At 43.8% G+C, this 22,435-nt stretch overlaps 1 protein-coding gene across 1 annotated transcript in view; it reads right to left on the minus strand.

The window, feature by feature from the left end:
• Positions 1 to 6,661, minus strand: part of TTC7A (tetratricopeptide repeat domain 7A) — a 115,957-nt gene extending 109,296 nt beyond the window's left edge. Inside the window, exon 1 of the mRNA XM_079111622.1 lies at positions 6,335 to 6,661. Coding sequence (XP_078967748.1) covers positions 6,335 to 6,521 — 187 coding nt within the window. The 5' untranslated portion in view covers positions 6,522 to 6,661. The remainder of the gene's footprint in view (positions 1 to 6,334) is intronic.
• Positions 6,662 to 22,435: the final 15,774 nt, after the last annotated feature.

Below are 22,435 nucleotides of genomic sequence, written 5' to 3' on the forward strand. Positions count from 1 at the left end.
TGTAGCAGGGCAAATCCTTATCCTTAGTACCTGCATTTTCTGGAGTTCTCTCCCATAGGGTAGCTCATTTGCATACCTGATCACCTGGCAGGTGGCTTACGCAGCTTGGTTGAATTTGCTGCCTCCCCCTACCACACTGAAAACTCCAGTCTTGCGACCACCATATTCCTGCTACCTGCTGCAGAGATGACTTGGGCATGGAAGCCAGGTATACATTTATCCTGTGTGGGGTTTGAGTTTCATTGCAGCCTAAAGTGACTGTGCTCAGTGCCCCTCTCCCAGCACTCAAGGCCAGGACCAGATCTGCCACTCAGAGTCAGTGCCTAATAAATACCTGTCAATCACATTCTCTCAACTTCCCAGAGAGGGAGCCATCAGGTTCCAGGAGTTAAGTGCCAACACAACAAATGTCTTTAGGAATGTATGCTCTCGGTCTCATCTTTTCTGTTTCCAGGATGCTGTCCTCAGACCTACCCAGGGGACCCACTCCCTCCTCATTCTCAGGATCACCACTGTTGTTTGCTCAGTCTCAAAACCAAAGGTCCAAAATTGCAGGCTCTGGAGAGGAATTTACCTTCCTAAGGGACAGCTCCCTGTAGAGCGCAGTCTCAAACCCCAAATCCCAGGAGGCTTTGGTTGTGAGAAAACCTGCTATTGGATTCTGTACCACCTATATCGCAAATTTTTTAAATTAATATTTTGAAGAAATAGCCAAAAAAGTAAAGTATTTGGATCAAACATCATTCATACTGAGAGGGCACAAGTTGGTGGAGCCTCTACAAAGGATCATTTGGTAACATGTATCAAAATTATTTTTGTATAGCTCCATTGTGCCAGCAATTCCACTCCTAGAGATGCCCTTGCACTCGTGTAAAATGAACTATGCATAAGATAATTCCTGCAGCACTATTTATACTAGCAGAAAAGTAGACGCAGCTTTTATGTCCCAACAGGAGGTTAGAGTATGATACGTCCACAAGGGATACCATGCAGCAAAAGAAATGAGGATGTTCTGTATGTGCTGTTGTGGAATGAACTGCAAGATAAACTGGGAAGAAAGCAGAGTGAACAACAGTGCGGTAATATGCTACTGTGTGTTACACAAATAGGTGACAGGACACACACACACACACACACACACACACACACACACACACACACTGAAAACCTTGCTGGCTGACAAGACGTGCAGAGACACGGCTAAGTTTTTCGTTCTTCGCTGGTACTTTGGGAATGTTGCAGCATGTGACTATATTACCTCGTCAAAAGTAAACTTTCAGTCAACCCAGGACCAAGAGGCAATCTGCATTTCCAAATCTCAGCCAGGAGCAGGGCGGGCTGCCCACCGGGGGGCGGAAAGTCAGTCTCCAGGGGCATCGCGAGTGGCGCGCCTCCGGGACTCTCCCCATCCAACGCACTTGGCATCCGCAAAACTGGAAGGGAACGCGTCCCTGCCCAGGCTCCGCCCCTGAGCGTGTCCCCGCCCCTCTGCCGGTGGAGCCTCTGCACACGCTTAGCAACCACGCCACCCTGTCACCTCGCCACCTTGTCACCTCTGCCCCATCCCGCCCACCTCGTCGGCCACCGCTCACCGGCCCGACCCGGCACTCCCAGAGCCCCTTGGTTCGGTGCTTTCAAGCCAAGAGGAAACTGCTTCTGTCCCAGCGCGCCCCTTTCCTCAAAGTAATGGAGAGTGCCCCCCGAAACCCATGCCGCCCAGTGTGTGCAGGCTGGTGCAGGCTTATTGCTTTGTGATATAACCTCGGTGGCACCTCTGAGTGCAAAACAGAGTGCACGCGTGGAAATCTGACAGAGTAATTTTGAGTCTGTTGAATCTAATGATTAAAAAAAAAATGAGGGGGGTACTTTGTGTATTTTTCTTTCAACGTTATTTATACTGGATTTTATGAAAGTATCAGGGGACAGCAGATTGGAGATTTACACAGCAAAACTGATCCCTCACCACAAACCATTTGAGAAGCACTGCTCTAAACCATCAGTGTCTTCAACTGCAAAAGAGGAACTAATATTTGATGAAGGCTTACTAAGTGCCAGGCACTTTATTATAGTTTTATTTAACATGTACAACCCTAAGAGGTAGATATGAATTCCACTTTATAGATGATAATAAAGATAAACAATATCCTTAGGGTCATCATCAGTAATAACACAAGCAAAAAATAATGTGTCCTGCATCCCAAGCAGAGCAAAGTTTCTGGTAATTTAAAAACAAAGAACAGTCTCTGAGCTACAAAGAGTAGGTTGAAAGCTAAGAGTAAATCCAAGGGCAGGGATGAGAATTGTCCTCACTTTCGTATACCTGTGAATTTCAGAATATTTGTTTACTAACACAATTGAATGGGGAGGTCCTTTACTGGGAGGCTCTGCTCTCCCTGCGGCCTCCCCATTCAATTTGCTTTTTGTTTAGCAGACTCTCAGTGGTATCTGAAATTCACTTTTTCTCCCTTTGCTCATTTCTCCTCCCTGCCCCACCTTCTCTTCTTTTCCCCTCTTCTTTCCATCCCACTATCCTTGACTGGCCACTCTATGGAACACAAGGATATTTTGCAATTAAACATTCTAAATTTCAGCTGCTAAATAAGAATTCAGGTGGATAAAGGCATCCTTGTCCCCCCAAGGATAAGCGAGTTGCTTTGGACATCCTCTTGTCTGAACCCTACTCCCTGCTGGATGTGGGTCCCACAGAGCCCACAGGAGGTCTGTGGTCACCTATCTCTTCACTCTCAATTTGAAGGCTTCTGGCAGCTGCTTTCCTTGACTCCTCTCAGCTCCCAGCCCCTTGCAACCTCTCTCAGGGCGCCAGGTCACAGAGACCAACTTGGAGGCCACCTGTCTCCTGTCCAGACCTCATTTGAAGGAAGGTACTACCCCCTCCAAAACCTGCCAGTCTGCAGTTAGGAAATATGGGTCCATCCAGGAAGGAGGTCTCATACCAGGCCCTTCCCCTTCAGTTAAACAGAGCACAGTGGTTTCAGCAGCTGGCCCGCAGAGGCTGGGGCCTTCCAACCACAACCACGGGAGGAAAAGGCAGAAACTCAAGAGAGGCCACCTGCCTCCAACACCTCTCCCAACTTCAACTGTAGAAATATTCAGAAAAAGCTCCAGTTTTCAAAAAGAAGAAGAAAGAAATCATCCAGCTAAAAACAAAACAAGATGGGGTGACCACAGATGAAGTGTCAAGAGGGTCAGCACGGGAAAGCAAGCCGTGAAAGGTGAATGACAAAATCCAGGAGTGGGGGTCACAAGTGTTCACTGCAAAATTCTGACCATTGCTGTATATTTGAAATTTTCTCATAAAATGTTGGGAGAAAGGGACAATGCAATAGCCACACACAATGTGTGACCTTTGGATCCTGTGAAATTTCATGGCTAGAGTTTTATGTGAGGTGGCAATGGCATGGTATTTTTTTTTTAAATTCTTATTTAATAAATACATACTGAAATAATGAAACGTTGAAGAGAAATGGGCTGAGGTGTTGCTCACACGAGGTTATTTTGGAGTTCATGATCACTAAAGCTGGTTGATGATACAAGGGGTTCAGTCTTCTTTAAAATGTTTTGATGATTTTTTATAATAACGTTTTCATTGAAAACACACACACACACACACACACTCTTAGATGGGCTCTTTGTTTTTACATGAACAAACCCCAGAACCACCAGCCAAGTTCTGGGGTTCCCCTTCCCCATCCTGACAAAATCTAAACGGGATGTGAGTTTGAAGAAACTGCACAAACAGTAGCAACTCCCAACTCCCTTCTCCCAGGGGTGGTGAGGCGCTGCTCCTCAGACAGGAAAAGGGTGCGGGCCTGTTCTGCTTCAGTGTCTCCTCATATTTTTATACCACTCGACCAGGGACCCCAAGCTCCATTTTCTCCTGCTCCCTGAAGTAGAATCTATGTTCTGGGAGTTACTTTTAGTTTCTGTAGAAAACTCAAATGCAGCAGGACCTTAAGGCCTCAATAAAATGGGGCTTAGCAGGAGCTAGCTCTCCCCCTGTGTCTTCTGCTCCTCCTCCACTGCGACTGTCGAAGCTTCAGGCCACTAATTGCAAGAGTCCAACAGGCCAGGTGAGCCTCTAAGAACCTCCCTCCTGGACTGCCGTGGAAGACACTGGGCCAACACCCCCAAAAAGAATAAGCTCTCATTATCTTGAGTGACCAAGAAACCCTAAGAGAGAGAAGCAAATAGCTGTTAATCTAAAACTGCTCTCTGCGTGGGCTTTGGGAGTCATTTGTTTTCATTCCTCACATTCATGTGTGTGCACCTGCATGTATGCGCATGTGTATGTGCGTGCATGCGTGTTGGGGATTGTGCAGCTGGGTTTAACAGTGGTAGAAAAGTCACTCAGAACCAAACCCGGAAGTTGGGAGGAGAAACCCCACTGCCCCTCAGTTTCCCTCCTTCGATTGGTCAGTTCCCACCGTGACACCAGCCCAGACAGCTCTTTTACCATGTCAATAATTGCTTATGTTGTACCAATGTTTTCCAGTGATGACCCATAGAATATGGTCAACTGAAGACTGAGAAATGTGGTGTTTATCCTCTAGCCTTGCTTTCTCATCACATGCAGGTACACACATGAAGGTTCTGCAGTTGTTGCTGCATTTTTGTTTGTTTGTTGTCTGTTTAACATCAGTGAATTCACTCTTTCCAATTTCTTAACTTGGCTCCCTAAACCCTTTCTTTGGGAAAGGGATACCAATTAACCAACTGTGCAACCTCGTCGAGACCTTTAAAGAACAGCTTAGAAACAATGGCTCACGTGGGTGCAAGGAGGCCCCAGTTCCTGTCTTGGGCCCTGTATGTTTCTCTGTGTTGCCACCCTCACTCAGATACCCACACCCCACCCAGGAACCAAGGCCTCTGCGTAGGTGTCTCCATTCCCATTCTCATCCACCCACTCCTGCAAGGGACAGAAGGGCTCCTGCAACTTATCCACTCTGCCCTGGAGGAGGGAGCTTACCAGCTTCTCCCAAATGTAGCTCTGCCCACCACCCCTCATGCCTAAGTAGATCTAACCCTACTTCCAAGTCTCAGACTGTCACTAAGCTCCTCGGGACCCTTCCATCCTTCCCCCTCCTTGGACAAACACACCCTTCCCTTCCCAAACACAGGGGCCAGTGTAAGTTCTGCTGCTTCCTTAAAACCATCTCCCCTCCACTGAGCTCTACAATCTAACAGATAATCTCCCTCCAATCACCTCCCTGATTCCCATCCACTTTGGGAGTTCTTGAGGGTAGGGACTCTGCGATATGCATTTTTGAGAAGTGGTAGTGTAAATGATCAGAAGGTTGTACTTTGAATCTGGGTTCAAATCTTGATCCCACAACTTATTGGCTAGATGACTGAGTTATTTAACTTCTTTAGGCCTCCGTTTCTTCATATGCAAAGTGGGGCAAACAGGGGTACCTGTTCCTAAGGTTGCTGTGAAAAGTAATGATTTGACTGAACTCCTCAGGTCAGCGGCTAGCACACAGCACTACATCAGTGTTAGTTGTTATTATTATTATTATTATTATTATTATTATTATTATCATCATTCTGTGTCCCCCACAGAGACTTCTCTAGGCTGGGCAATCTTTAAAAACTATATCTGTATCTACTCTCTGTCTCCTTCAACAAAAACTCCTAGGTGGCTGCTCTTACGAAGGCGACTCAGGGAGAGCTGTCAGGCTGAGAGGGAAGGCACTAGGAACAGGATCTGGGGTTAGATACAGGGCGGGGTGTTCCCGCCACCCCATCAGGGTGCTTTCCCGCCCCAGCACGAGGGCCCAGCCCAGTCAAACCAGCCCTACTGCTAAAGTCACCGACTGCCTGGGCTGGACAGGGTCCGAGTTGGCCACAGATGAGGAAACTGAGGTTCGTCAGGCCTCTTCCTCAACTTCACAACCCTAATGGTGCTCAAAAAGTCTCCACTCCGGTCTGCTGTGGAGCGAGCTCTGTTTAAAGGAGAGGGCAAAGAGGGACAAACACAGCCTTCACCTGATGGATTTTAGGGAGGCTAGAGTCCTTTTAACGCACTGCTTGGATGTGAGCAGCTACCACCATTTCATTGTAGCGGAACTACCCACCGATCTTACAGGGCAGAGGGCAAAAGCCGTTTATCGCTCTTCTCTCTAAACACCCAATTTGCATGTGATTTTTCTCCTGGAGTACAAAAACCTTCCTAACTGCCCGGCTGCTTGGAAGATTGGCAATGCCCGGTAGGGTAGCGCCCGGCGCAGGCCGGGGCAGTCAAGGCGCGCTTCCTGGAGGAGGCGGTGCTTTTCGCGAGCTTGTTGCTGGTGAACGAGCCCTTTCCCTCACTCACCGGTGTCCAGAAAGCTGATCCTGGAGCTCGGGCTGGCTCGTCGGTTGCTTCCGCTACTGCCAGGCATGCCCAGCGTCTGCAGCTGCCGGACCAGCTCGGGTATGCGGTCCCAGTGGCCCTCGGCGCGGCAGCGCTCCAGTTCGCTCTCCACCTTCAGGTGGGTGCCGTGCGCGCCCTTCGCAGCCATCTTCGAGCGGACGCTGTCATGGGAGGTGCGGCTGAGAAGTGGAGACCCGGCCGGGGGCGGCGTCCCGGCTGGGGCGCACACGCGGGCGGGGTCGACGGGGGCGCAGAAGGCAGCTGGGGCCCTGGTGGCAGCGGGGGCCCGGGCGGCTGCGGGAGGGCAGCAACAGCAGCAGCACCCAGTGCACCTCCCGGCGCCTCCGGGCTGGGGCTCCGACTGCGCGGTCCGGACGCGTCCAGGAGAAGCCTCCGCCTCCGCTGCAGCACCTCCCGGCGCCGCTCTCGCCGCCGCTGCTGCAGCTGCTGCCACAGTCCCCGCCCCGAGCCGGGGCGCCGCCAGCTGCGGACCCGCCCCTGGCCAAGGCTCCACCCCCGAGGGGGCGTGGTGCGGCCCCGGAGAGCCGGGCGCGCGGACGGCCAGCGCGGCCACAGCAGCCAGGCGCGCGATGGGCGCTCGCGGCCGCCCCGGCGCCCGCCCCCCGCCGCCGCAGAGTCGGAGCTCACTTTAATGCTGCGCGGAGCCCGGGCGCCCGGGGGCGCCTTGCTCCCCGCCCCCGCCCCCTCCCATCCCGGGCCAAGAGCCCCGGCTTTGTGTGGTGGCCCCGTCACCGCTGCTGCCCCCCGCACGTCACAAATCCTGGGAGAGGCCGGCTGGTCCGCCCCAACCGGGAAAGCGAGCCTCCCCAGGAACGGGCCTGGCGCGCACCCGCTGGGCCTTGTGGAACGCGCGGGCCCTTGGCGCCGCCCGGGTGGTGCTCCGGAGCAAAGGGGCCGGTTCCGAGTCCTTGAGGTTTTTCCTTTATTTTTTAACAGCGGAGTTCCTCTTTTCCGATTTAACTCCTACGCACTAGTCGACCGCCTTGAATCTCTCTTGCCCTGGATTTCTTAAAGGCTCCGAGCTGTTTCTCCAACTTGATATTTACCTATTTCTTCGTGCTGGGGTCAAAAGACTGTGGTCAGAGCTGCATGGTGCGTTTAGCAGGGCTTAGCATGGCGACGTGGAGTGCCCGGAAATTCAAAGGATTACCGTAAAAGACCGGTTACGGTGACCCCCGGCCCCAGTGTGACCACAGCTCACAGACCAACGCAGGGATTGATGACATCAGTCAAGTAACCACAGCAGATCCAAAAGAACCCAAACACCTGTACTTACATCACGTGTTGTGTGACCCATTCTGAAGGTTCCACGAGACAACAAGTCACAGCAAGCTTTTAAGCTCAGCCTCATGGAGTTAGAAAGTGACCGCTTCCTACCCCATTCAGAGGCCTTCACTATGCCTCCCTTGGGAATACATTTCAACACCAGAAAACTTGCTGCTTCATGTTTCGGGGAAAACTGTAACAGTGGAAGGGTGGTTATATCAAGAGGAGCTTAGACTCCTGTATCTAGCCCCATAGGGCTCTTTGCTTCTGGAGGGCTGTCTGTTGGTGAGGATCTTCCTGTCCCTATAACCCCAACTCCCCTATGGATACCCTCTTCTCCAGCTTCCAAGTACAGCTCCATTCCTTGCTTGGAGAGCAGAATTTCCTATTCCTGGGTGCTGCTGTCAACCCCCAGGAGCCAGGAGATAGATAGATGGAAGAAAATTGGGACAGCTCTGGCAGTTGGAATTTAGAGACAATTTACTCAATCAGCCCATAAACCCCTCTTGGCCTACTCCTGTCAAACTGGTTTTTGTTACCCTTTGGCTGCCCCTGATGGTCACCAGAACTGGATTTCACTTGGAGAGAGGTTGGATTAGAGAAGCCTGAGAACACACTGTGATTTGCCCCTGGCCTGGCATTCCTGGGACTGAGTCCTGGAGCAGGAATGAATCACAGGGTTGATAAAAAAGAGTCAGATTTAAACCTCTTTTCTTCCCACTCCTTTGCACCAGCCCCTTCCCATATTGCAGAACACCAGGGAACTGACTTTCAGAGGAAATCACTGCCTGTTTCTTTGACCACATCCCCAAGATACGTGTAGGCATGGAGGTAGGGAATACAGCCTTCATGCTTTGGATTTATTACAAGCTGTTCCTCCATATACTTGACCCCTTCTCAGCTCTTTTCCTATAGGGACAAGACCCTGATTCTGTAGTGACCATCATTTTTTAGGGGAGTGAGAGATTTTAGGAACGAGAACAAACAGCAGCTGTGATTGCATCCATAACATTTGCTAATATAAAAGGCAAACAGAACTGGCACAGTGGCACTAGCCTGTAATCTCAACTACTTAGGAGGCTGAGGCAGGAGGATGGTAAATTCCAGGCCAGCCTGGGCAATTTAGCAAGACCCTGTCTCAAAATAAGACATCAAAAAGCCTGGGGATGTAGCTCACTGGTAGAACTCCCTGGGTTCAATCCTTGGTTGCCTGGGGTGGGGGTGCAAATAGAAAGTATGGTTGTTATTTTTTAATCTTTTCAGATGAGAACTTAGGACAAATTCTGATGAAGATTGCTGTCATAAGCCAGATCACTGAAGGTCCTACCAAAATGATGGTGAGAAACCAAGCTCAATGTATTGCTTACAACAGAGAGGAAGAGTCTTGGCCATGATAGTTTTTTCTGTAGTGTCTCTGAGTGCATAATGAAATTCACAGAAGGCAAGTGCAGTTGCTGAGAAATGTGTATTTCCAGCAAGCAACAAAATTGTACAACATGACAGACCATTGGGTTTAAAGCAGATCCTAAAATCAAGTCAGCAGAAGACAAGTTGGAGAGGTTTTTGCCACAGGACCCAAGAGAACGACTATGGTAAGTTATTGATCTTGGTGATTCTCATAATGTTAAGGGCTTGGTGAGCTCTGGCATATACTTACAGGTTGACAGGTTTATGATATGTAGGTAGGCCCAGAAAGACACAGAATTGAAGAGCTAATTTTAGCTCAAGAAAAGCCTATTCCTCTTTGAATTCTCAGGGATAAGGTTACCAAGGACTCAAGTCAAGCAATGACATAGAGATTTCAGAAAAGTTGGGACCACACTGTCTGTATAGTGGCCCAGGAATCCTCATAATTGTCTTTATTGCTGAGAACATTTTGCACATGTGGTTGTCTGCAGTAAGGGATATACCTCCATAGGATAAATTTTGTCTTTTCTTTGACAAATTGATAACTCGTCCATGGAGCTCCTAGGCCCTCTCTGAGCTAAAAGAGTAAACCCGATGGATGCATCAGTCTTAGAGTTCATCTCATCTGTAGGACCCAAGGAAAAGTTATCCAGATATTGGACAATAGGGCACTTGAAGGCTCTTGGGGTCCTGGTTGAGTACTTGTAAAAAATAGGAGGACAGCCGGGTATGGTGGTGCATGCCTATAATCCCTCCTGCTCAGAAGGCTGAGGCAGGGGGATTGCAAGTTCAAAACCAGCATTAGCAACTTAGTGAGGTCCTAAGCAACTTACCAAGACATTGTCTCAAAATTAAAAAAAAAAAAAAAGAAAATAGGGCTGAGGATGTGGCTCAGTGGTTGAGTGCCCCTGGGTTCAATCCCTGGTACCAAAAGAAAAAAGAAAAGAAAAATAGGAAAGCACCTCAGTCCTCAGTGAACTTTGAAGCACAGCAGCCCAGGTAGATTGTTGATTTTCCTTAGAGATGTCAAATTGATTAATTCGAACTAAAAAGACACCAAAGTCATTGATTAATTTGATCTAAAAAGACACCAAAGAAAGTGCCCCACAGATCTATAATTGTTAAACACTGAGACCTCAAGCATATAATAGTTTTTAAGTTTGGTACTCTAGGAAAGGGGAGAGAATGATTATTGATATTATTATTACTACTGATATTGATAGCACTGATATAATTATACCCATATTAATCAGAAATTTGAAAGGTTATCCTTTAATTTCTAGAGAAATGTTTCCTTGTGGGTAAAATGGGAAATTGAACAACTTCCCTGGAGAGTTGCTTTTCACTTTTTTTTTCTCTTTAGTTTCTTAGTTCTAGGACGCCTGGCACATCTGCTTCAGGATCAAATACTACTGAAGGTTGTTGCTAGTTATTAAACGACCTAGCACCAAAGTGTAGGTCAGATTACTATCTTGACAAACTGAATCAGAGCACAATCTGTTTGCACTGAAGATACTTCCACAAGACCTTGATCAACACATTCAGCTTTTTTAAACCTCTTTGGTTTCCTATGTAATCTATGCTCTTTTCAGTCACTATTGAGGTTCTTCCTATTTTGACTTTTTCATTGAACTTTTTACATCTGGCCCTTCTACTAGCATATGAATTAATTGTCATATCTGGTGCTCTAGATTATATGTCCCTAACATAATTCCAGATTCTTCTGCAATGTTCCACCTTATCTAGACCTCAAAGAGTCTTAGACAATAATTTTTAGCTGCAAATGAAACCAGGGCTTAAAATCCACCATAGAGAATTATTATTTTTTTTTTTTTCTGAATGAGATTTATCAGAGGTAAGTGAGTGAGGCATCATAGTGGATCATGTCTATAATCCCAGAGACTTGGAGGCTGAGGCAGGAGAATCACAAGTTTGAAGCCAGCCTGAGCAACTTAGCCAGACCCTGTCTCAAAATAAAAAATTTTAAAAAGGGCTGGGGATGTAGCTTAATGGTAAAGTACTCCTGAGTTCAATCCCCAGTATCAAAAAAAAAAAAAAAAAAAAAAAAAAGAGGTAAGTGAGCTTTGGTGTATCTGTGGGTCCCAGGAAGGAAGGGACATGGGCCAGAGGAAGAGGTGGGGCAGAGAGAAATGGAAGTGCATTGGGTAGGGGAAAAGGAATGATAGGTGTGAGCTGGAATATGGGGAGATTTAGAAGACAGGTTTAAGTTGCTCACATTTTTATTTTGCTTTGGCCAAGGGATTCTGTTAAGGAAATAACTTTGAAGCATATTTCTTTTGGATGCTTTCTCATGCTAATAAAAAAAAATGAAGCCCCTTGGATGTTTAGAATTGTGTTCCCCCTTTGTTTGAAAGTACCCCTCAAATGAATAATTTTGTTCAGATCAAAAATTCCTCATAAGTGGTCACAATAATTTTAAACTACAATCCTAAACTATTGGATCATGGAATGATGCTACTTAGAAAGTAAGTGGAGGATTTGGGCTACTTGGATATAGCCGAAATCCACATAAGAAGGAGAAGCCTGGTCTCAGGAAGGCACAGACTATGGCTTACACTGAGACAAACCCTTGAGAGCCTGGAAATGAAGAATTGAGACTTTCTTGTGCCTCCTGTAGCTCAGGGGCCCAAGCCTTGCAGCTCGACTTTTTGGGAACTTGTAGTTCCCAGCAAGAGAGTTTGGAGAGGTCACTGCAAACAAGTCTGAGGAAAGTTCTCATAAAGGCCCCAGGCAATGACCTCAGAGGGGTGCTGTATTTTTGAATCAGTTATCCTATGCTGCAGTGGCCAAGAGGCCTTAATTGGATGTCAATAATTGCTCCTCAGTAATTGAATGTTGGCTCCATGAAAATATCATCAAGACAACTTTGTAATAACAATCCTGAGTTTGCTGAGAGAGTCATAGCAGCTTCTAGAATGGGGAGGGGAAAACTGGAATATTTACGATGTATTGGGTCTAATTTAAGGCAGCGCTTTCAAAGACGGGGTTGATCAGGATTGAGCAAGAATCATGATACAATAGTTTAGGATTGTTGGACAGGACAAGGCAAGGGCTTGGAGAGGAGGCTTCCAAAGACTAAACTATGGTTTAATGCTATCTATTGAAAAATTGCAAAGTTCATTTAAATGGCTTCATTTTGAAACTTCTACAGAAAACAGTAAAATTATTTACAATTTTCATCATCCTGGGCCAGAGTTTCCTGTAATAGTAAAACTATGTCAATGTCAACAATAAGCTGTTTGGGTGTAGACAGTTTCTGTTCTTCCTGAGTAGTGACATAAAGATTAGATTTTTATGTATGACTATTACAACATCAACTTGCTCCTATTAAACCTCCTATTTTTTTGGTACTGGGGATTGAACCCAGAGGCTACCACTGAGCTACACCCCGGGACCTTTTTTTAACTTTTTAAATTTTGAGACAGGTTCTCGCTAAGTTGCTGATGATCTCACTAAATTGCTGGAGCTGGCCTCGAACTTGTGATCCTCCTGCCTCAGCCTCCTGAGTCTCTGGGATTAGAGGCATGAGCCACTGCACCAGACTAAAGCCACTTTATACTAGCTGTCATGGTGGCTGTGAGTAGGTAGGTTGGAAGCCACCAAATGTTCCCAACCACCCAGAAGTAGAATAATAACACTGAGGAGATGTCTTCCCCATCTTCTACTCTGGCCTCTTCTTTCATATTTGCCATTTGGAGCCATCATATTTGTCATCTGGGATCCTTGAAAAGCCTATGTATTCAGCACATACTAGATTTCTGAGCAGTACTCTGCTTTTCATGATACCCTACCTTGCTGTCACCCTAAAAATTCCAAATTTGTATGTGAATTTCCCCTTTCTTCATGGTTGAGTTAGTCAGCTTTTCATCCCTCTGACCAAAATACCTGATGAGAATGACTTAGAGGAGGAAGAATTTATTTGGGGGCCATGGTCTCAGAGATTCAGTCCTTGGTTAGCTGGCTCCATTGCTCTGGGCCTGAGGTGAGGCAGAACATCAGGGCAGAAGGGCATGGCAGAGGAAAGCTCCTCACTCATGGATGCTGGAAAGCAGAGGGGTGGGGTAGGGGCCAAGGACTACTACTTCCTCCAGCCATACCTCACCTGCCTACGGTTACCACCCAGTGGGCCATTCAAATACTAATTCATCACATGGATTAATCCACTGATGAGGTTACAGCTCTCATAATCTAATCATTTCATCTTTAAACATTGCTACCTAGGATATCATGTTTCCAAAACATGAGTTTTTCAGGGACGCTGCATATCTAAACCGTAACTATGGTCAACAGTCATTTCATTCACTCAGATCATCAGTACACGTGATACAACACAGACTGACTAACTGCCCTTCCAATCTAGTCACATGTTCTGCAATCCTTACATTTGGAAAACAACTTTTTATCTATGACCATGATTACTGACTATAACATTTTTTATCCATGGTGTTACTTATTAGTACTGAATCATCCTTTTCAAATGTTGACATTAAAACTCTACCGGGGTCTGGTTAGATGATCAGTCTTTTGCTTTGACAAGTGCCAGGAAAACTGCATGTAATCATTTGGCTGAGCAATAACAAAGTCCTACACAGGGAAGCATCAAAATCATGAATTATTCGTGTTTGTGCAGAGTGGGCACTAGGTTATTTGTTATGTTACTTTTAGAATCCCAGAATGTCATAGGTGTTCCCAAGCCTGGGAGATGAGAGCTCTGGAGTGTTTTATCCCCACCCACCTCTGAGATTTGGGGGGATTGTTTGATACTGCAGTTACTATCCTTCCCAGCACTTACCACTTCCTGACCTCACCATCCCCAACCCTTCTGCTTCTTGGGGTCTCTGGTGAGTTCTGATTTTCCTAGGTGGTTTCTATATCGTCTTACAAGACCACTGTCATGATCCCCTCCCCAGAGCAGGCACCCATGATGTCTTCCCATTCTCTGTCCAACTGCTGCCATCCTGAGGGACAGAAGTCGTCCCAGCCTGCAGGTGCTCAGAACCTTTGCAGTTTGCTTGCATTAGCTGGTTGATATCCAGTCCCACTGCTTCTAAGGTCTTCTTTGAGTATTAGGCCTTTCTATGATGATAGTTAGAAGCTAAAACACATAGTTTCTCTGTTTTTCAAGTCTTTTTTTTTTAATATTTTTGTTGTGAAAAACATCGCAATTAAAGGAAAGTGCATAAAACACAATTGTTACAAAGTAAACTCTTTTTAATCACCAACTAGGGTCAAGTAATAAGGTTTTATACCAGCATCCCAGAAGTCCCCAGTAAACTCTTTCCCAAAAATGACCTTCTACCACACAAAGGTATCTGCTGGCTCTTATGGTCATTATTACATTACTTTCTGACAACCTTTATCATTTTTAGGAAATTCTTTCTAATCCTAGTTAAAATTTCTCTTTTTAAAATTAAAGTTGAATTTTACAATTATTTGTTTTTCATCTATTGAGATCATCGTATAACTTTCCTCCTTTAAATCTATTAATATGGTAAAATGCTGGAGTTTTCAAATGTTAAGCTATCCTGGCATTTCTGGCACAAGATCCCACTGAGTTGTATTAATTTCCTATGGCTTCTGTAATCAGTTAGCACACATTTAGTGGTTTAAAGCAGCATGCATTCATTATTTTACAGTTATTGGAGTCAAAAGGCCAAAGTGGATCTCATGCACTCAATCAAGGTGTCAGTAGAGCTGAGCTTCTTCTCGAGGCTGCAGTGGAGAATCCATTTCCTTACTTTTTCCTGTCTCACCTGATGGCTCCTTCCTTCATCTTTCCAGCTCATCACTCCATCCTCTGCTTCCATGGGTCACATCTCTTCTCTGACTGATTTTCCTGTGTCCCTCTTATAAAGACTTTTGTGGTTACACTGGGCTCATGAGGAAAATCCAGGATAATCTCCCCACTTCAAGGTCCTTAAGTTCATCACCGTTTCAAAGTTCCTTTTTCCATAGAAAATAGCATTCAAAGATTTCAGTACTTAGGACATGAACATCTTTGGAGGCCTTCATTCCATTTGTTACAAAGGTCACACTGTATTTTCCTTTTTATATATTGCTTGATTTGCTTTGTCAATACAATATTTGGTTTAGAATTTTTTTTTTATCCTTGTCCATGAAGAAGACATTGCTAAAAATTTTCTCATCTGGAACTGACTAATTGGACTTTTATATCAAATTTATTCTAGCTTTTTAAATAGAAAGTATGCCTTTTTCCCCCCTCATTCTTTGAAGAGTTTGTATATGGTAAGCATTATTTTCTCTTTAGCTATTTATGGAAAGGTTTTAAAATATTTATTCAATTCTTTAAAGAATTACAGTATTTCAAATTTCTATTTTTTCTTTGGTCAATTTTTGGTAAGTCGTATTTTTTTTTTTTTTTTTAGGAATATATCCATGACATCTGCTTTTCACATCTTAGACATGAAGTTTGTTAAAAATACAATCCTCTTATTTTTTTTTTAATGTTTATAGAATTGGTGGTTATATCTGAATTTCTATTTCTGATATTATTGTGTTTTCTCTTTTTAAATTTTTCATGGTAACTTACTAGGCATTTATCAGTTTTATTTTTCTTTCCAAAGAACAAATTTCTTTTTTGGGGGGTACTGGGAATTTAACCCAAAGGCACTTAACCACTGAGCCACTTCCCCAGCTCTTTTTTTATACTATTTAGAGATAGGGTCTCACTGACTGCTTAGGGCCTTAATAAGTTGCTGAGGCTGACTTAGAATTTGTGATCCTCCTGCTTCAGTCTCCTGATCCACCCGGATTACAGGCATGCACCACTACACCTGGCCATATTTTGTTTTTGTTGATCTTCTCTATCATGTTATTTTCCATTTCATTAATTTTTCTGATATCTTTATTTTGTTTATTTTATTGTGTTTGAGTTTCTTTGGTATTTCTGTAACATCCAGGAAAGGATAGATTATGCCACAGTAACAACCAGTCCCCCTATGTCTCCAAGTTTTCAACAATATACTTTATTTCTCACTCTTGCTACCTGTTCTACCCAGTTTGGCTGGTTCTCCAAATTGTCTTCACTTTAGGGCTCAAACTCACAAAGTGGCCATTGTCTGGAACATTTATTGGTTATGACAGAGTGAAAAGAGATGATATGGTTTAACATATTTTGGCTCTTAAAATTTCTGCCTGGATGTGACCCAGCCTTTCTGTGCATAGTCCATTGACCAAACCAAGAAATATGACAAAGTTTAATTCCAGTACTCAGAGATTGGCAGTGAATCTTTGTGAATAATAAAATGATAACCCATATCTTTTTCTAATTCTTTGAAATAATATCTTAGCTCATTAATATTCAACTTTCTTATTTTTTAATATATTAAGGCTCTAAGTTTCCTACTAGCTGTATCCCACAATTATTAATACATAAAAAGTTTTGCTAACATTCAATTCAAAATGTTTTTTGTTTTTGTTTTTACTAGGGATTGAACCTAGGGCCTTAAGTGTGCTAGGCAAGCATTCTACCACTGAACAATGTCCTCAGACTTTTTAATTTTGAGACAGGATCTTGCTAAGTTGTCCAGGCTGGCCTTAAACTTGTGATCTGCCTGCCTGAGCCTCCTGAACAGCTGAGATTACAGGCATATGCCACCAAACCTGGCTCAGGGAAATTTTAAATTTCTCTTTGTGATATCTTATTTGATGTGTTATTTAGAAGTGTTACTTGATTTCATAATAAATTCAGAGGTTTTTAGTTTTTTCCTAGTGTAGTTGCATTATACAGAAAATATACTTTGTCTGGTTGCAAACCTAAGCTATTTTTTAGGTAATACCTTCAACCGCATGATCTTGGAAGGGAACCTTGAGCCTCAGATGAGACCCCAGTCCCAGTAAACACCTTGATTTCAACTTGTAATACGCTGAGCAGCTAGTTGATCCCTACCTGTATTTCTGACCTATGGAACATCAGATAATAAACGAGTGTTGACTTAAGCCATTTACTTTGTAGTAATTTGTTATGCAAAAGAAGAAAATTAATCAAGTGTTTCTGTTGGTGTACAAATCACTCAAATTTTTTTATCTAAAAATATCTCATGGTCTGGCATGGTGGACCATTCCTGTAATCCCAATTACTCAGGAAAGTGAGGCAAGAGGAGCACAAATTCAAGGTCAGTCTCAGCAATTTTGTGAGACCCTATCTCAAAATGAAAAATGAAGAGTCTGGAAATGAAGCTCAGTGGTAACAAACAAACAAACAAAACCCCAAACCGAAACACAAACAAAACAAAACAAAAACTCATGTTTACTCTTGAAGGATATTTTAACAGGACATAGTTTTTTAAGCTGGCAGTTTTCTTTTATACTTTGAGGATATCATGTTATTTTCTGACTTCCATTATTGCTATCGAGAAGTCAACTATCTATTATTCTTTGAAAATTCCGCCTCCCATCTTTAATAGTTTTCCTTTTCTTTCGATGTCCACAAATTTATTTTAATGTGCCTAGCAAAGATTTCTTTTAACTTTGCTTAATATTTGTTACTCTTTTCGATTTTGGACCTGGAGTCTTTCAGCAGTTCTGGAAAATTCTTAGCCAGTATCTCTTCAAATACTGTCTGCGCCTTCTCTCCTATCCTCCCAGGACTCTAACTAGACATTAATGGGGCCTTCTCACTGTGTTCTCTGAGACTCTCACCCTCAATTTTCTGTGCCTCTATTTACTTCATTCTAGATAGTTTCCTCTGTCCTATTTTCAAATTCATTGATACTCTTTTCTCCCATGTCTAAATTGTTGTTAAACCCATTACTTCTTACTACATTTTTCTGTTTGCAAATTTAGACTTCACTCCTTTTTCTAATATACTGTTACCTTTTATAATTTTTAGCTCCTTGCCAAAATTTTCAAACTTGGCTTTTATTTTTTGAAGATAATAAGCAGAGTTGTTTTCACAGACTCTGATAATTCCTGTTTCTCAAGCTGCAATCTGTTCATTGTTCTTTCTTCTAGTTTTTGTCCATGCTCTCTCATTTCCTTGTGTCTAGTTGTCTTTGATTGCACAGGACATTGCATTTGAAAAATTACTGTAAAAATCATTTGAAACTTAGGACGATTTTATCTTCCTTTGAAAGGATTTCAACCACTGCTTTTTGTAGGTGCTTGGGAATTCTAGCGATCATGCATCACCTTATTCTAAAAATCAGGGTTTGAGATTTTCTGTGCAACCCAGGCAGATTGAAACTGGACCATCATTCATGTGAAGGCTCATCTATGCACTCTTCTAGATTTTTATAGAAGGAAGTCTTCCTTGACCCCCTCATCCTCACCACAGGTTAAATTTCCCACCTGTGTGTTCCCATGGCAACCTGGTCTTTAACAAGCATTAACCTGTTATCTTATATTCTCTTCCTAACTACACTGTAAGTACCTTGAGGATATTAGATGTCATTTACTCTGTATCTCCAGAATTTAACACAGTACCTGGGCAACAGCAGGTACTCAGTAAATATTGTGGACCTACACTGGCCATCTAGCATTGCCCTACTCTGAGATGGTAAATCTTTGGTAAAGTCTCTACAGTTCACAAATGCTCAGGGGGAAGTGAGTCTTCTGTGGGTGGAATGCTAAGAGATGTTGATTTGGGTGGTGGGTGCTGGGGATTGAACTTTGCCACTAAGCTACATCATCAGCCCTTTATCTTTTTATTTTGAGACAGGGTCTCACTAAGTTGCTAAGGCTGGCCTTGAACTTGTGATCCTCCTGCCTCAGCCTCTGGAGTCGCTGGAATTATAGGCATGTGCCACTGTGCCTAACTGGAGATGCTGATTTTTGTATCCAGTTTGATGAGTGGAAGAGCGGTTAATTACTGGGAATGAGCAGAAATTGTGGGACAAGCTCAGACTTTTCCAGACTGTGGAATTGGCTAGGTCTGATCCCATTATACCTGAACTTCCAGGTAACGAGGGACTCCTAGCTGACATCTGGGTGGTACTCTTGCGATGTATCTAGGAACTTGACAGAATGGTTTCTTTCTGTTTTCTTTCTTTTTTAAAGTGCTAGGGATTGAACCCAGGGCCTGGCATATGCTAGGCCAGGTATTCTACCCCTGAACTACATCCCCAGCACAAGGCAGAATGGTTTCTAAGAAAGGAATTTTGTATAACTGGTATGCTGAATACATAGGACTTGGGAGTTGTATCCACAAAAGCCACTTTGTGTCTTCCATTGACTTTTTTTTTTTTTTTTTTTTTTTTTGACAGCAGGGATTGAACCCAGGGGTGCTAGGTTCAATTGAACCACTGAGCCACATCCCCAGCCCTATTTTTTATTTTGAGACAGGCTCTCACTAAGTTGCTTACAGCCTCGCTTGATTGCTGAGAATGGCTTTGAATTCTTGATCCTCCTGCATCAACCTCCAGAGCCACTGGGATTACAGGCATGTGCCCAGTATCCACTGACTTTTTATCCCTTTCAGTGAGAGTATGGATGATCGGTCCTTTCCCTGGCCATGGATACAAAATCCTTTCAAGCGCATGAATTTTGGGGGGTACCTATAGGTAAACTTTAAGTTCCAAATGCAACTTAATTAAGAGTCTGGTCTAATATATTAATCAATATTTGAATCACCATTCAAAGATAAGGTTGCAGTGTATGAGGGACTCTGTTCAGCCTCTTCTTTTTCTTACTTCCTCCTCATCTTCCTTCTTTTTTTTTTTAAATTTTTTATTGTAAACAAATGGGATACATGTTGTTTCTGTTTGTACATGGAGTAACAGCATACCATTTGCGTAATCATACATTTACATAGGGTAATGATGTTTGATTCATTCTGCTATTTTTTCCTTCCCCGCACCCCTCCCACCCCTCTTTTCCCTCTATACAGTCCCTCCTTCCTCCATTCTTGCCCCCCCAGACTCCCCATTATGTGTCGTCATCTGCTTATCAGCAAGATCATTCGTCCTTTGGTTTTTTGAGATTGGCTTATCTCACTTAGATGATATTCTCCAATTTCATCCATTTGCCTGCAAATGCCATAATTTTGTTATTTTTTATAGCTGAGTAATATTCCATTGTATATATATACCACAATTTCTTTATCCATTCATCAATTGAAGGACATCTAGGTTGATTCCACAGTCTGGCTATTGTGAATTGAGCAGCTATGAACATTGATGTGGCTGGATCTCTGTAGTATGCTGATCTTAAGTCCTTTGGCTATAGGCCAAGGAGTGGGATAACTGGGTCAAATGGTGGGTTCATTCCAAGTTTTCTAAGGAATCTCCACACTGCTTTCCAGAGTGGCTGCACTAATTTGTAGTCCCACCAGCAATGTATGAGTGTACCTTTCTCCCCACATCCTCGCCAACATCTCTTGTTGCTTGTATTCTTGATAATCGCCATTCTAATTGGGATGAGATGTTCCTGCTTCTTCTTAACTGCAGTGTTGACATGGGGCAAGGAGGAGAGGGAAGAGAGATAGAAGAGTTCCTGGTACAATAATTTTTATTGTCCTACACCTGAGGACTCACAGGCTCCCTGGTGGCTGTTCAGGGATGACACATGGAGGTTCTTTTAGGGTCCTGAAAGACACACACACACACACACACACTTCTCTTTTGGAACTCCTCTGACTCGGCGCCCTCTCCTTCATCACACTCCTCTTTCCCCAGCAGGAGCTCAACGCCCAGCCCCTAACCCTGGATCATCTTGATCGGGCCACAGGTGCATATTGGCCACCTCTTCATCTGGTCCCCAGGATATTTCCCTCACTGACCTGCACTCAGAAAGTAGAGTAGTTCATGCCCAGGCTGTCTCTCTTCCAAGGCTACTCACCTTTCTCAGATCCAGGCCAGCGTGTGCCCAGCAACAGGGACCTCACAGCAAACCCTTCGCCACTCTCCCTGAACTAGAGACGGGGAGCAGGTGGCCCTTTAGATTTTCCCAAAGAAATCCTCCCCACAAAACAATGCTCCCTGACCCTCCCTTCTTTGACTCTTATTTCCGCTGTCTGGGTGGGGGATTCTCTAATGAAAAGACAAAGAGACAGATAATCAGATTTCTAAACTTTCCTTTGCAGTATCTACATCTTTGTGGTCTGCTTTATAACTTACTTTGATGCTCAGTAACTATCCTATCTTGGTGTATCCATCAAAAATTCAAACTTAGCATCCTCTTGTACTTGCTAGTATTTATGTCAGAATGAAACATTATTTTCCTATTATGAAATTAATGCAGGCTCTCTACATAAACTGCTCTCCGAGCCCCCTCCCTGTAACCTCATTGGTAAATTAAGTTCATGCTATAGTCCACATCTTGTTTGTCCTCTCTGTCATTAGGAATGCTTTGGAGTGCAAGTAACTGTCTTAGAGTGGCTTAAACAAATAGGAGTTCTCCCCACATGTCAAGATATCTGGAGGTAAGCAGCTGCTCTTGCTAGCTTGGCAGCTCCACGGCACTGCGATGGCCTGTCTGAAATTCTCTACAATTTACCTTCATGGGTAGAGGTTGACTGTTATTACATCCCCATTCAAAAGGGAAAGGGCTGCACCAGTCACTATCTCTTTTATCAGAAAGGTAAAAAATTGGGGCTGGGGAGTTAGCTCAGCCAGTAGAGTGCTTGCCTTGCAAGCACAAGGCCCTGGGTTCCATCCCCAGCACCAAAAAAAAAAAAAAAAAAAGAAAAAAAGTAAAAAATTTCTCAAGTTCTCCTATGTATCATACCTAGAACTGTGTTACATGGTTATTTATATACACACACAAAAGCTGGGATAATGAGTGCTTCATTTGTTTTTTAGTTTCTATTTATTTTTAGAGATGGAAAGAAGAGGGTTGAAAATGGAAACTGGGCTACCACCCAGTATAATGACCAGCATATGTCTGGTGTAGCTCTTTATACTGAAACTCATGTATATCCTTATTTTATATATGCACATTTTGCATAAAATGTACTAACTCACCCACAAAGGAGATAACCCTAAAATCTCAGCAACTCCTACATACAAGTAGGAGTCTTGGTTCTTTGTGTAGTGTACAAGCCTCACAAAATACCCAAGACTGGGTAATTTCGAAAGGAAAGAGGCTTATTTTGGTTCATGGTCCTGGAGACAGCAAAGTCCAAGATTATGTTATCACTGAGGGCCTCATGTTGCTTTGACTCATGGCACAAAGCAGAAGATAAGCAGGCACATACAAAAGAGGCAAGACATGTGAGGTAAGCTTTAAAACACTAGCTTTTGTGTTAATGAATCCAGTCTCACAAAAATTAACCTGTTCTCCTGAGAAAGACATTTATGCCTCTTAACAGCCTAATTTTTTTTTTTTTTTTTTTTTCTTTTTTTTTTGGTCCTGGGTATTGAACCCAGGGTGCTTTACCATCAAACCACA

This window comes from Sciurus vulgaris, assembly GCF_902686455.1.
Source record: "Sciurus vulgaris genome assembly, chromosome: 14".
In the NCBI taxonomy this organism is placed as follows: Eukaryota; Metazoa; Chordata; class Mammalia; order Rodentia; family Sciuridae; genus Sciurus; species Sciurus vulgaris.